The sequence below is a fragment of the Pseudophryne corroboree genome, chromosome 2, assembly GCF_028390025.1.
Source record: "Pseudophryne corroboree isolate aPseCor3 chromosome 2, aPseCor3.hap2, whole genome shotgun sequence".
Taxonomy (NCBI): domain Eukaryota; kingdom Metazoa; phylum Chordata; class Amphibia; order Anura; family Myobatrachidae; genus Pseudophryne; species Pseudophryne corroboree.
Window position 1 is genome coordinate 942,600,296 of NC_086445.1, and position 15,093 is coordinate 942,615,388.

The 15,093-nt window shown below is 45.8% G+C and overlaps 1 protein-coding gene across 1 annotated transcript in view; it reads left to right on the forward strand.

The window, feature by feature from the left end:
• Positions 1-15,093, forward strand: part of PROS1 (protein S) — a 114,241-nt gene that overhangs the window by 34,169 nt on the left and 64,979 nt on the right. Inside the window, exon 5 of the mRNA XM_063956289.1 lies at positions 13,066-13,188. Coding sequence (XP_063812359.1) covers positions 13,066-13,188 — 123 coding nt within the window. The remainder of the gene's footprint in view (positions 1-13,065; positions 13,189-15,093) is intronic.

The following is a 15,093-nucleotide window of genomic DNA, read 5'->3' on the forward strand; positions in this document are numbered from 1 at the left end:
ATGCAATAAACTCCAAGACGTCCTTTTTCAGAGTTGGCCACCAATAGGACCTAGAGATAAACTCCAGGGTTTTTTGGATACCTGTATGTCCGGCAAAACGGGAAGCATGGGCCCAATGCATGAGCTTCTTCCTTAGCATCGGCTTCACAAAACTTTTCCCTGATGGGGGCGTAGAGTCCATCCCTACCGTGGAGAATGCCAACGGATTTATAATAGGATGCTTGTCTGAAGACTCTGACTCATTTTCTTGCTCCCATGAGCGGGAAAGGGCATCGGCCTTGCGATTCTGAGAGCCCGGACAGAACTGGAGTTTAAAGTCGAACCTGGAAAAGAAAAGTGCCCATCTGGCCTGACGAGGGTTGAGACATTGTGCGCCCTTCAGGTATAAAAGGTTCTTGTGGTCTGTAAGTATGGTGATTGAATGAGAAGCTCCCTCCAACAGATACCTCCACTCTTCTAGAGCGAGCTTGATGGCTAGCAACTCCTGGTCGCCAATGGCATAGTTGCGCTCAGCTGGGGAGAACTTCCGGGAGAAGAAACTGCAAGGGTGTAAATGGCCATCTTTAGCCCTCTGAGATAACACCGCTCCTACTCCAACGGAGGAGGCATCCACCTCTAAGATGAAAGGAGAGTCGATGTCAGGCTGTTTCAGAACAGGCGCAGAGATGAACCTTTGTTTTAAAAGATGAAATGCTTGCATGGCTTCTTCAGACCACTTGGACGGGTTAGCACCCTTCTTAGTGAAAGCAGTAATAGGCGCCACAATGGTGGAAAAGTCTCGTATAAACTTTCGGTAATAGTTGGCGAACCCTAAGAACCTCTGGACCCCTTTGAGGGTTAAGGGTACCGGCCAATTTTGGATTGCTTGTAGTTTCTCAGGATCCATCTCTAGTCCGGAACCGGACACAATGTACCCTAGAAACGGAATGGACTTGACTTCAAAGACGCATTTCTCTAATTTGCAATAGAGATGATTGACACGGAGACGGGACAGAACCTCTTTAACCCAAAAACGATGTTCCTCTAAATCGTTGGCAAAAATGAGGATATCGTCTAGATAGACCACGACATGACGGTATAGAATGTCTCTGAAGATCTCATTGACAAAATGCTGGAAGACAGCTGGAGCATTACTCAATCCGAAGGGCATGACGAGGTACTCATAATGTCCGTCACGGGTGTTAAAGGCGGTCTTCCACTCGTCACCCTCACGGATCCGGATGAGATTGTATGCACCTCTCAAGTCCAGCTTTGTAAAGATGGTAGCTCCGCTAACTCTGTCAAAGAGCTCAGTAATCAGGGGTAAAGGATAACGGTTCTTGATGGTAATGTCGTTCAAACCTCTGTAGTCGATGCACGGCCGCAGACCACCATCTTTCTTTTTTACAAAAAAGAAGCCTGCGCCGGCTGGGGAAGAAGAAGGTCGAATGAACCCCTTTACTAGGTTCTCTTTAATATATTCCTCCATAGAATGCATCTCAGGCAGAGACAACGGATAAGTTCGGCCTCGAGGTGGAACCTTCCCTGGAACGAGATCAATCGGACAGTCCCATTCTCTATGAGGAGGAAGGATATCAGCAGAAGCTTTACTGAACACATCCGTGAAATCTTGATATGGAGGAGGTGGAACATCAGACGACCTGGGGGAGGAAGAACAGACAGGCAATACTTTAAACAAACATGTCTCAGCACAGGAGGAACCCCATGCCAGGATTTGCGTAGTCGTCCAAACAATTGTAGGATTGTGAAGACGGAGCCATGGAAGGCCCAGGACCACAGGATGTGTGGCTCTTGGAATCACTAAAAAAGAAATAAGTTCGGAATGAAGAACTCCCACTCTCAGACGAACTGGTAGAGTCCTTAAAGAAATAACTGCATCAAAAATTTTGCTGCCATCCACGGCAGTTAAAGAAATGGACGAAGGAAGTCTCTCGGTGGGTAGGGACCACCGTTTAACATAGGCTTTGGTAATAAAGTTCCCAGCTGCTCCGGAATCAAGGAGGGCAATGACGTTCCGATAACGTTGAGCAACTTGAAGCGAGACTGGGAGATTACAATCTTGAGGAGATGGAGAGGAGATCATTACTCCTAGCCGGCCCTCTCCTTGGCGAGCTAGGGTTTGGAGTTTTCCCGGACGTTTGGGACAGGCATTGATGGTGTGAGACGGAGCTGCACAATAGAGACAGAGAGACTCGGAGAGACGTCTTCGGCGCTCAGCAGGAGTTAAACGGGAACGGCCAAGTTGCATGGGCTCATCTTTAGATGGTGACAGTTGACGAGGAGGAGGAGCAGAAGATTTTGGAGCAGATGATCTTCCACGCTCAGTTGCTCTCTCTCTGAAACGTAAATCAACTTTCGTGCAGAGTGAGATTAGCTCATCTAACTTAGAAGGTAAGTCTCTGGTAGCTAACTCATCTTTAATACGCTCAGATAAGCCATGCCAGAATGCAGCATACAGGGCCTCGTCATTCCATGCCAGTTCGGATGCCAGGATCTGGAACTGTATCAGATATTGTCCTACAGTACGTGACCCCTGGCGTAAACTGAGAATCTCGGATGAAGCTGAGGTTACCCGGCCTGGCTCGTCGAAGATGCGCCTGAATGTTGACACGAAGGCAGTGTAGGAAGATAGCAGGGTGTCGGACCTCTCCCATAACGGTAATGCCCAATCAAGGGCTGAGCCACTGAGAAGAGAAATAATGTAGGCAATTTTTGTACGGTCACTGGGAAAATTGCCAGGTTGTAGCTCAAACTGAATCTCACACTGGTTGAGAAATCCCCTGCAGAATCTTGGAGATCCGTCAAATTTTGCTGGCGTTGGAAGATGAAGACGTGGAGCAGAAATGGGTAAGGTGGGTGGGGTTATAGCTGGAGTCACTGTGGTTAACGCACCAGACGCGCCTGATCCACGGAGAGTTGTCTGAATCCCATCCAGCCGAGTAGAGAGATCCTGGAGACAGCGGATGATGTGGCCCTGTGCAGCCTCCTGATGTTCTAGTCGGGCTGCCAGTTCTTGCATCGGCCTGGCCGCTTGATCCTGGTCTCCGGCTGGATTCATTAGGTCAGTGCTTACTGTCACAACTGAGGGCCTGAGCTGACGGGAGGCAGCCTCAGTTGTAGGGGCTGAGATGTACCGGAACCTGGGAGGTTGTATCAGACCCCTGGACATGTAAGTAACATGAATAATAACTGCCCGAAGGCGTGACCACGACAACTTGGATAAAAGTCAATGATGTTTATTATGACAACTCCGCAACACAGCAGCAGTAAAAGAAAACGTAAAAAGTCAGCAAAGAATAAATACAGTTCCTGGGTACTACAGGATGGCAGGAGCCACAGGGCACTGGTAGTGTGAGATAGTTCTTATGATCTTCTAGATGGAAAGTTCTTACCAGGCCCGACTGTAGCAATGGAGATAACCCAGGATTGTGCCAGCTGGTGTTCCAGGAAAAGCTGGGTTGCTGAAGATAAAACAGCTGCTGTGGATACTGGCTGGAACCAGACTGTTGTTAGCACGGAGTGGATACTGGCTGGAACCAGTTAAATAATAAATGAACTTGGGAGCGATGAAATATGAACTGAAATGTAGAACTTGAGAGCGGAGAAATAATAATACCGGTGGAGAGTGGTAAAGTGTAGAAAGGACACCGGCCCTTTAAGGGAAGCTGTACTCTGCTGGAAGCTGAGCTGGAAGCAGGTAAAGTTGTAGCTGGAAACAGATGAATCCACAATGGATTGGAGAGTCAGGCTACACCGCAGGTGGAATGCTGGTGCGGGTCTCTATGGTGGAAGTCTTGAGACAGGAGCTGGAACCTGGAAGACAATCACAGGAGAGAGACAAACAGGAACTAGGTTTGACAACCAAAGCACTGACGCCTTCCTTGCTCAGGCACAGTGTATTTATACCTGCAGCAAGGAAGGAATTGGCTAGGCAATTATGCAGATTATCAATACTGAGAACAGATTGGTGGAAATGATCAGCTGACAGAATCCAAGATGGCTGCGCCCATGCAGACACTTGGAGGGAAGTTTGGTTTGTAATCCATGTGGTAATGAAAACAGTAATGGCGGCGCCGGCCACCGGAGACAGGAGGCGCCAGGCTGACAGATGCACATCCAACCACGCGGACACAGCGGAGGCCGCGGCTGACGTAATCGCCACTCAGACACTCTGCATGCAGAAGTTCAGGGACGGCGGCGGAGGCCGCGGGAGATGCCATGCCAGGTGTAATATGGCGTTTACTGTGACAGCGTCCCAGAGTGACAGGAGAGGATACAGGAATGTACACATCAGGATAACAGATGGGATCCGGTCCTGGAGCGCTGAGCCAGCCTTAGGAGGCATCTGATGGGTAAGAAATGGCGTCCAGATACCCGGATTGTGACACATCGGGGGTGATTCAGAGCTGATCGTAGGTGTACTAAAGATAGCACGCGTATAGCTGTTGCAGCAGCGATCTAGTCTGAAGTAGGTCCATCCTTTGCTGTTCGTGACCACCTGGTTTCAGGTCCTGCCATAACTTTTTCAATTGGATAATTTTGACACCGTCATTCTTCTGCTGCAATCATTGTCTTGTATACTAATTTGTGTGTTTAGGGTTGTTGTCTTGCTGCAAGTCCCACAAACTGGTGACCTTCTGTAAAAGGTCAAAGATCATAGCTTAGAATTTGCTTATGCAATGCAAAAATCATAGTACCATCAATGATGGAAAGACCTTCTTGTCCCTGGGCAGCAAAGCAGCCCCAAACCATGATACTCCTGCCTCTGTGCTTTAGGGTTGGGATGAGGTTTTGGTTTTTTTCTCAATAGAATTTTTATTGTCTTTTGCAAGTAAACAATAAAGGAAAAGGGATACAGAACATTAATAGGAAGAAGGGGAGGGGTTAGGGAGCGACAGATCGATCTTAACATATAGAAATCGCAACAACATTATAAATACACAATTAAGTATATTCATATTCACGGCTTGTTGCATGGTGTGCCGGTTTGCGATTGTTCACGGCTGCCGATCGCTCCATTAATTCCTAATGGAATTAATGGAGCGATTGCTGGCTGCCGATGGTCCTAGCCCGGCACGCCATGTAGCATGCCTCATCGCAGCAGGATGAGCATGGGTACATCTGAACCACTGTGTGCTATTCCTGTAATGTGTACCTCCACTGATTGCAGATGGCTGCCTCAGATCGTTCCAATGCAGGATGTGCTTCACGTAGATCTTTCCGTACAGGGTATATCATACTACTATTCAGGTGTCAGTTTCCCCATAAATGCATTAGGCCCTTGTATGGCTCACCTCCCACAGTGTAACCTTCGTAGTGCGCCCAATATGGCTGCCTCATCTGGTACGTTTGTGGATGGGATGGAAAATACATGGACCCAGCTATTCTCTAAGGACCCTACTCTGAGCATTAGGATGCTGCAGTCACCCCATTTTGTGTCATCTCTTCAAGGGGTAGACTATTCCACCCAGGTAATCCTATGCAGTGCGCCCAAGATGGCTGCCTCACTGGGTACCTTGTGAGGGTGGAAAACACAATCTGTGGAATTTATAACCCAAAATGCCTACACCAATCCTGTATTATGTTTACTCGTTCTAGATTTTCTTTTTTTATGGCTGTGCGGCTGTATTGCTTAAATCTTCTGTATTCTGTGCATTTGATGTTTTTGATGTCTGTACATCGCCTTGAGTCCTGTTGAAGAAAGAGCGCTATATAGATCAAATTATTACTATTATTATTAAAATTTAACCTCAGTGAACCGTAAATGTAAGCCCCATGTACTAAGCATTATAAAAATCCCTGAATGTTGGTGATGTGGGGGTATAAAGGATCACCTCTCTTTCATGACCACTAATGAACCTTTGCCATCTTAATTATTTAACAAAAGGTGATTTTCCTACAATATCTGTAAATATGGGATTCCCAATGACTCCAGCCGATAAGCGAGCTGCACCTTAGCAATAATCTTATTTAATGGAGGTGGTGAATGGTTTTTCCAAAATTGTGCTAATGAGCTTTTAGTGGCTATCTATATTTGACCCACTACATAATGATATTGTTCCAGTATTTCTAAAGGATATACTTGTAACTAGGTAATTAGATGGGAGGGCTTTATTGCATAGTATGGGCAGTACGGATGGTGTAATGGTTAGCATTGCTGCCTCACAGCAGTGAGGTCATGGGTTTGATTCCCACCATGGCCCTAATTATGTGGAGTTGGTATATTCTCTCTGTGCTTGCGTGGGTTTCCTCCGGGTACTCTGGTTTCCTCCCACAATCCAAAAATATACTGGTAGGTTAATTGGATATTAACAAAACTATCCTTAGTGTGAATGTGTGCACATGTGGTTGGGAAAATAGACTGTAAGCTCCACTGGGGCAGCGACTGATGTGAATGGCCAAATATTCTCTGTAAAGCGCTGCGGAATATGTGTGCGCTATATTAATAACTGGTAATAAATAAATAAAATAGTCTATAATATTCTAAATTAACTTAACATCTTCTTGCCATATCTGCTGTGCACCATGGCATTGCCAAAAAATATGAAATATGTCTCCCATAGCTAAACAATTCCTCCAGTAAAGTTTAGATTGTGAGGGCCACAGTTTATTTCATTTTATTGGAGTAAGATATGGTCTATGATGCAGTTTAATTTGTAGTTCAGTATGATTACGACATTTCGACGGGATCCGGTCATGTGAACGGCGCTCGGGATCCCAGCAGTCACCATGAGTGGGAAAAGAACCTGTGGCATGCGCAGCGAGCCACCGAGCCGCTTGTGCATCGAACGCAGCGCGCCCGCAAGGGGCTTTGTTGCGCTCGCCCCACCTGCTGGCATTCTGCTGCCGGAATCCCATGGTCGGTATGCTGACCGTCGGGATCCCCACCGCCAGTCACCCAGCCCAACTCATTTCGACCTATGAGGCGAGATGTGATAGCATCCGAGATTGCCGGTGGTGCGGGATGCTGGCCGATCTCGGACGTTTTTTTAAGGTGGTAATCATTTGCAAAGCATGGTTTTGCATTGTAAATGACTGCCGCTTTAATAAAACGCCCGAAATCACACCTCTAGCGATTCCGGGCACCATTACATCCCGCCCCATCTGTCCAATCTGGCTGGTTGGAATGAAAATATGGTAATGTATGGGAGCAAATGACAATTTGCTCCCAAACACTGTAAAACTGACAAAACAGGTTCAATTTTGTTGTCTGTTTCCCAGTGTATGGGAGCAAATGGTCAGTTGTCATTTGCTCCCATACATTGCCAGATTTTCATTCCAACCAGCCAGATTGGACAGATTGTCTGCCAGATAATTGTATAGTGGGGGTAATTCCTAGTTGATTGCAGCAGGATTTTTGTTAGCAATTGGGCAAAACCATGGCCCTCATTCCGAGTTGATCGGTCGCAAGGCGAATTTAGCAGAGTTGCTCACGCTAAGCCGCCGCCTACTGGGAGTGTATCTTAGCTTCTTAAATTTGCGAACGATGTATTCGCAATATTGCGATTACAAACTTCTTAGCAGTTTCAGAGTAGCTTCACACTTACTCGGCATCTGCGATCAGTTCAGTGCTTGTCGTTCCTGGTTTGACGTCATAAACACACCCAGCGTTCGCCCAGACACTCCCCCGTTTCTCCGGCCACTCCTGCGTTTTTTCCGGAAACGGTAGCGTTTTTATCCACACGCCCCTAAAACGCCGTGTTTCCGCCCAGTAACACCCATTTCCTGTCAATCACACTACGATCGCCGGAGCGAAGAAAAAGCCGTGAGTAAAAATACTACCTTCATTGTAAAATTACTTGGCGCAGTCGCAGTGCGAATATTGCGCATGCGTACTAAGCGGAATTTCACTGCGATGCAATGAAAATTACCGAGCGAACGTCTCGGAATGAGGGCCCATGTGCACTGCAGGGGAGGCAGATATAACATGTGCAGAGAGAGTTAGATTTGGGTGGGGTGTGTACAATCTGCAATCTAATTTGCAGTGTAAAAATAAAGCAGCCAGTATTTACCCTGCACAGAAACAAAATAACCCACCCAAATCTAACTCTCTCTACACATGTTATATCTGCCTCCCCTGCAGTGCACATGGTTTTGCCCAATTGCTATCAAAAATCCTGCTGCGATCAACTTGGAATTACCCCCAGTGTGTACTCAGTTTACCCAGTATTAGATTTTTAAACCTAGGCTGTAATTGGAAAAATGTGGGGGACAAAGATCATAGAGCCCTTACAATTTTCCACTAACGAGCGCTACACTTTTTTTAAACTGAAAATCCTATAGCGAAGACTGCACATATCCATGCTACATATCTCAACCACTGAGTTTTTGAGTCTAGAACAAAACAACCTTTTGTAAATTCAGTGGTTTTGAGCATCAACCGCCTTCCATCCGCCATAAATGTCCATTGATTTCAAACTGCGGCTGAACTCTCTGCTTAGTAAATTATTCCCTAGGGCCCATTTCAGTCAGTACATGTTTGGAGTGTAGGAAGAGACTGAAGCACTTAAAAAAAAAACCCCACATAAATATGAGGAGTGTCCTGATTACGAGTTGCACACAGTGGTGAAATTCATGCAAATGGTTTATGTTTTTCAACTATGCAAGCATCTAAAGGCCCGTACACACCGGCCGATATATCGGCCGTTCTCTTGAACGGCCGATATATATCGCGGGTCCGCCGGCCAGTGTGTACGGCCGATACGTCTGTGAACTCCGTCGTTCACAGACGTATCGCGTCGGCCCCGCAGCACAGCCGACGGCCAATATATCTAACGATATATTGGCGCGTCGCTGCCCGATCCGTCCATATATATATCTGCAGATCAATTGATCTGCAGATATGTCTTTCCGGTGTGTACCCACCTTAAGGCAGGCTTTTTCAACCAGTGTGCCGCGACCAGTTGCAAGGTGTGCCGCGGAGCCAGAGCAGCTTCCTGCACCTTCAGAGTGAACTGTTGGCCCAGGCTCTTCTTAGAGGATCAGTTTTGCTCCGGCCGTGACCTATGCCTTGAAAACGGTGTGATATCATAGGTCACAGCCGCTGCATCTCACCACCCAACCAGCCCACCTGCCTGCATACACATCTTCCAGTTCCCGCCTGCATACACAGCTTTCCTTGCCCACCCACATCCACACCTGCCCGACCGCCCGCTGCTCAGTATTCGCAGAACTCCACTATGAACAACCCCCGCCACTGAGGGACAGGGAGGAGGACACCTGATAAATATTTGTTATTTTATTTCTCCTGTGGGGAACAATAGTATTTCAATAGGATTTATGTGGGGAGAATAAGAATTTATGGATTTATGGGGGGAACAATGTGAATAATTCATGTGGGGAGCAATAGTATTTATATGAGGAGCAATGTGATTGTTTTTTCTGTGTAGGCCAATGTATGTGTGGAATTTTTTTTTTACTGTGAGGGCCAATGTGTGTGTTTTGGTTTTTTTTTTCTGTGGGGAACTGATGGTGTGCCTTGGCAATTTTAAAATATTGTTCGGTGTGCCACGAGCAAAAAAAGGTTGAAAAGCACTTGTTTAAGGGGTCTATTCATGAAGCATGAAGCAGTGATAAGAGTGGAGAAGTGAGCCTGTGGAGAAGTTGGTCATGGCAACCAATCAGCTGCTCCATACAATTGTATAGTATGCAAATTTTTTTTTTTTGCAAATAAAGTTTTATTGAAAATTTAAAAAAACAACAACAACAACTAAACATCACATAGTAACATCAGAGATACAGCGTCAGGAAGTTCTCAAAACCGTGTACATTAAAGAGACCCGTAAAGGGAATATCGCCTATCCACAAACATATCGTATCTCAAAAAAAAAAAAAAAACATTACTAAAATTACAACTACTTAAATCAAAAAGGAAGAAATGGAAGAAGGAAAGGAAAGATGGGGAACAAGAGAAAGAGAAAAAAGCAAAGAGATAAGGAGTAAAGTTACTCTCAGAATAGAGGAATAAAGAGAAAGATAGCGTAAGCAAAAAAGATTTAGAGAGAGGGGGGGGGTCTCTCCTCCCATCCTAAGGAGCCTTAACTTATCTTTAGGGGACTACTTGAGATTGAAAAAAAAAAAAATAATGGGGGGGGGGGAACTCTTAAAGAGAAGATTTATAATGGGTTGTCGCTTTATATTCCACCCATGGGCTCCAAGTAGCAGTGAAGGATGTGTTTCTCACTTCCAGTGACAAAATAAGGTCCTCCATTGCCATATAGTGATCTAAGCGGGCGGTCCACTCTTTCATAGTGGGAGTCACTGTAGATTTCCAGTGTACTGGGATAACTGCCTTAGAGGCACTCAAAATATGGCGAAGTAGTGATTTCTTGAGTTGATATCTGGGTGTACACGTAAGATTTAATAACCAAAAACTAGGACAGAAGGGTAAATCCTCACCGAGAATAATGCTAGCTGTCTCCACCACTTTGTGCCAATATGGTTGAAGGAGAGAGCATTCCCACCATATATGAAGTGGGGTGCCCACTGCTATCCCGCATCTCCAACATGTGTTGGGTACTCCGGGGTAAATTTTCGCAAGAAGATTTGGGCATCTATACCACCTTGTAAGCACTTTGTAGTGAGTCTCCAAAACCAACACATTGGTAGTTAATGCGAAAGTATTATTATAAATATCTTCCCAATCATCTGTGGTCACCAAACCCACAAGATCTAATTCCCAATCCTTAACAAATTTAGGTTGGGAGGAAAATCTGTAGTTTAATATCCATTTATAAAACGTAGAGAGAGTGTGCCTGGGGTATGTGTGGGAGAGACACAGCTGCTCAAACAAAGTCAGTGCTCGTAAACCTTTCCCAGAAGAGCAAAAAGTCTTTAGGTCATGTTTAATTTGGAGATATCTCCAAATTTCTTTATTTGGTAGATTCCATTTAGTTTGCAGTTCGGGAAAAGATATTATGCCAGATGTGTCTAGCAGCTGGCTTGCTCTCAGGATGCCTCTTTCTCGCCATAAACAGAACGACAAGGAGTGGCATCCTGGGGGAAACTCAGGATTCCCAAACAGTGGCGAGAGTGGAGAAGGAGGCGCTGAAACATGAGGAAGGGAGCGTAAGAGGCGCCAACACGAAAAAATGGGGCCAGCAAGCGGGTGCAACACCTGGGGGACTTTGGAAAGCCAAGGGGAGTCCGAGCTAAGAGAGGGGAGAGAGGCCAGTTCAATGTCTACCCATTGTTTCCTGTGGAGTTCACGACTCCACTCCATTACTCTCGTAAGGAGTACTGCTTGGTAGTAGGATAAAAAGTAGGGAAGTTGGAGACCTCCCTGGTGTTTTCGTCTAAAGAGAATCTCATGCTTAAATCGGGGTTTTCGTCCCGCCCAAATGTAGTCTCTAATCTTTCGTTGCAGTAAGGTAAACCATGATCGGGGAACAGCGACGGGTAAAGTTTGTAGCAGGTAAAGGATTCTGGGTAAAATATTCATTTTGATAACTCCTATTCTACCTATCCATGAAATTTTTTTCCCACCCCATTTGGAGAGGTCAGAATGAAGTTTTGATAAGAGTGGGGGGAAATTCAATTGGTAAATCTGGGAAAGATCCCTATGGAGGATCACCCCTAAATATTTTAATTGTGTTGGGTGCCATGCAAAGGGCGAGATGGATTGGAGAACTTGGAGGCTCGTCTGGTCCAATGTTAAATTCAATGCTGTAGATTTAGATAAATTAATTTTAAAATTAGAGAGAGTTCCAAAACGTTTAAATTCTTTAAAAAGATTGGGTATAGAGGTCAGAGAGTTAGATATCACTGCAAGGAGATCATCAGCAAACAAGGCAAGCTTATACTCTGTCTTTCCCACCTGTAACCCTGTGATGTTAACGTTCTGACGAATGGCCCTCGCCAGGGTCTCCATGCAGAGCACAAAAATAAGCGGTGACAAAGGACAACCCTGACGAGTGCCATTCCGTATCTGGAACGGGTCCGACAGTTCTCCATTAATACGAACACGAGCCGCGGGCCCAGAATACAGGGCCCTAATTCTCTGGAAGCCCACTAGGCCCAAGCCCATGTGCTCCAACACCCCCAACAGAAAATCCCAGTCAACTCTATCGAACGCTTTTTCCGCTAGTATGCAAATTATAAATGTTACTTCAATGCTAATTGGTTGCCATGGACAATTTCTCCACTGGCTCATTTCTCCACACTTTTCACTGCTTCACGAATAGACCCATAAGTCTCTTAAAAGTCATGTGTCCCACAGTGTGATTGAAATGTGTATGGTGGTCCTGGGTGGTGACTAGGAGGTGTTTATTAGGATACACAGACATGCACTGCCTTATGGGCGAGCTATAGGACTGTCACGGGTGTGTTGCAGAACTGGTTGCGAACTCGGATGCTTTATCACTCACATTGGAAGCCATACTCTGACAGAGAATCTGCAGCTAGCATGGGGCTGGTGCACATTTGATGCTGCGACAGATGCTAGCTTCTAAACATGTGTAAAGTGGGTGGCTCAGTCCTTGCACTCACAGGTGCACGGATGTACACCAGGGATGGGTTGTAGTGGTATTTGCATAAAGTCGCATACGCAAGTCCAGCAAAAGATGCACACGTGGATGCTGCATTGTCCGACTCTGAATCAGATATGGCCCTGTTTGTGATTCAAACTCATGATTCCAGAACTGTGAGGCAGCTATACTAACCACTGTGCCACAATAGTAGATGTAAAAAATATACATGGACTTTAATATGCCCTTTACTGTATGCTCGTATAAATATAATATAAAGATAATGATAATGTAAAGAGCCACCCATCTCATTATAGCTCTGGTGGAGGAGTGTACTATGGCCGGCTGTCGCGATTCCGGCGCCGGGATCCCTACAGCCGGAATGGGCTGCAATTTATGATCGCTCCATGGGTGTCGTGGACACCCCAAGAGGGAGAATAGTTGTCGGTATACTGGCGGTCGGAATCCCGATAGCCGGTATATCGAGTGCCACCCCTGGTGGAGTATAGCCTTCAGTGGTGTTTTGTATATTATTTTGCTATTTTATCTGCTGCTATTTCCCTTTCTCACTTTTATAATGTGCAATTGATTTCTTACACAGCCCTTCCGGATCAGTGTAAACCTCTACCCTGCAAAAAAGATGCCTATAAGGAGTGTATAGATGGAAAAGGAAATTTTACCTGTGTCTGTAAGCCAGGGTGGCAAGGAGTGCTTTGTGATGAAGGTAAGTGGGCAGAGTTTACATTTAATAAATAAAAGCGATGTTTCTCTTTTTAGAAATGAATATCCGCTAGTTCAGGCGTAGGCAACCACAAGGTAGCACGCTAAGATGTTTAGAGTGGCAGCTGCAGCCTGTCTAGGCTTACGGCACTGCTCCTCTGCTACTCCACCTCCTTCCTTCACAGATGAGATTTATTTGGTACGCTGGAACCTCTCCAAACTGAAGAACCCAAGCATGGCCAGGCCCAGTCCTGCTCACAGTCAGTACAACTCTGAAGCATATTCGTCTCCAGACTATTGATCTAACCACTGCAAAATAACTTCAACAAAGGAAGGACAGGGAAGCCACTAAGATTATTATTGATCATTTATTACTTTTGTAAAATCCTTGTACATAATTGGTGATGGCACGTCAGAAAGTTTTCTGGCTTGTAATTTGGTATATGTGACACCCAAGGAGAAAAATATTACTTACCCCTGATCTAGTTGGTAGCGAGATGATTTTCAAAGGTACTGCTATGTATTGTGTTCTGAAAAACAACAATTAACCAGCTTTTTGAATTAAAACTATTATATGCACACAGGGAAAGCATCTATTTTGCAGGCAGGACCCTCCGCCAATCAATTTTCTAGGAGCCAGCAACACCACTGACTGATATTCATGCAACATAACTTACATGCAGGAGGTGCTGGTTCCTAGAGAAGCATTAGGGCCACATTATCTTGACTGCTCAGCCCAAAAATCTGTGTGGGTGACAGATATGACTTAAGGGTTAACTATTAATCTGTACAGCAGCGTTGTGTGAGCACAGACTGCCTGCCAATTATTTTAGACATGACAAGGGAAAGGTGGGTGGTGAGAAAGCCCAAACTACCCTTTGCTTACATTCCCGTATGATGCCTGTAAAGCTGAACTTGCCCTTTGTACTCTCAGGCAGAAAAGGCAATTTACAGTATTCTTTTTGCCGTCTCCCGACACAAAGTAGGAAGTAATAGGGAGAGTTTCCCTAGCTTTGATGTGCAGTTTATAAACTAAGTGAACTACAAAGGCCATTTTGCACTTGTAGTGCTACAAATGTGGCCTCTAAGCATTGGCGTATCTACAATGGGTGCAGTGTGTGCGGGGCACATGGACCCGAGGGTCCAGGGGGGCCCACCCTGGACACACTGCACCCATTTGTTTAATACTTACCTCTCTGGAGTCCCCCTTCGGAGCCATCCCTTTTCGGCAGCGCAATAGAGTCTGAACACTAGGAGGGACAAACTCTACTGCGCCTGCTCAAAACTCTGGAAAGATGGCACTGCGGCCATTTTTCCGGAGTTTCATGCAGACGCATTAGGAAAATCTTCGGGAAAATGGCTGCCGCACCGTCTTCTCGGAGGTTTGCGCATGCGCAGTAGAGTATGTACTCAGACTCTATTGCCACTGCGGAGAAGGATGGCACCGCCGGGGGACTCCGGAGAGGTAAGTATTAAAACCTGTGCATCAGTCAGAGAGGAGGGGGGCCCTAATGGAGAAGGCTGCACACGGGCCTCCTTCTCTCTTAAAACACCCCTGCCTCCAAGTATTGGCCCCAAACATAAATAAGAAAATTAAATATGTACAGATGGAGCCCTGCTCATATATCCCTTTAATAGGATTAATTGAGCCAGTGCTGTCGGACTTAATCCCCTGCTGTAATGACTTAATCCCCTGCTGTATTGTTCTCTGTATTGTATTGCAGCTGAGAACAATAGATGAAAGGGTTATGCTAATAAACCTTGCTGCACCTAGGCACACCAGAGAAGGCTAGATGAGCGAGGCTCCATCTGTACCTGTTTGCAAGTAAATAGTGTGGCAGTATCACCAGAGATGGCGCCGATAAGCAGCATATTCTATGTTGGGCAGGAGGGATCCACCCACACAGAA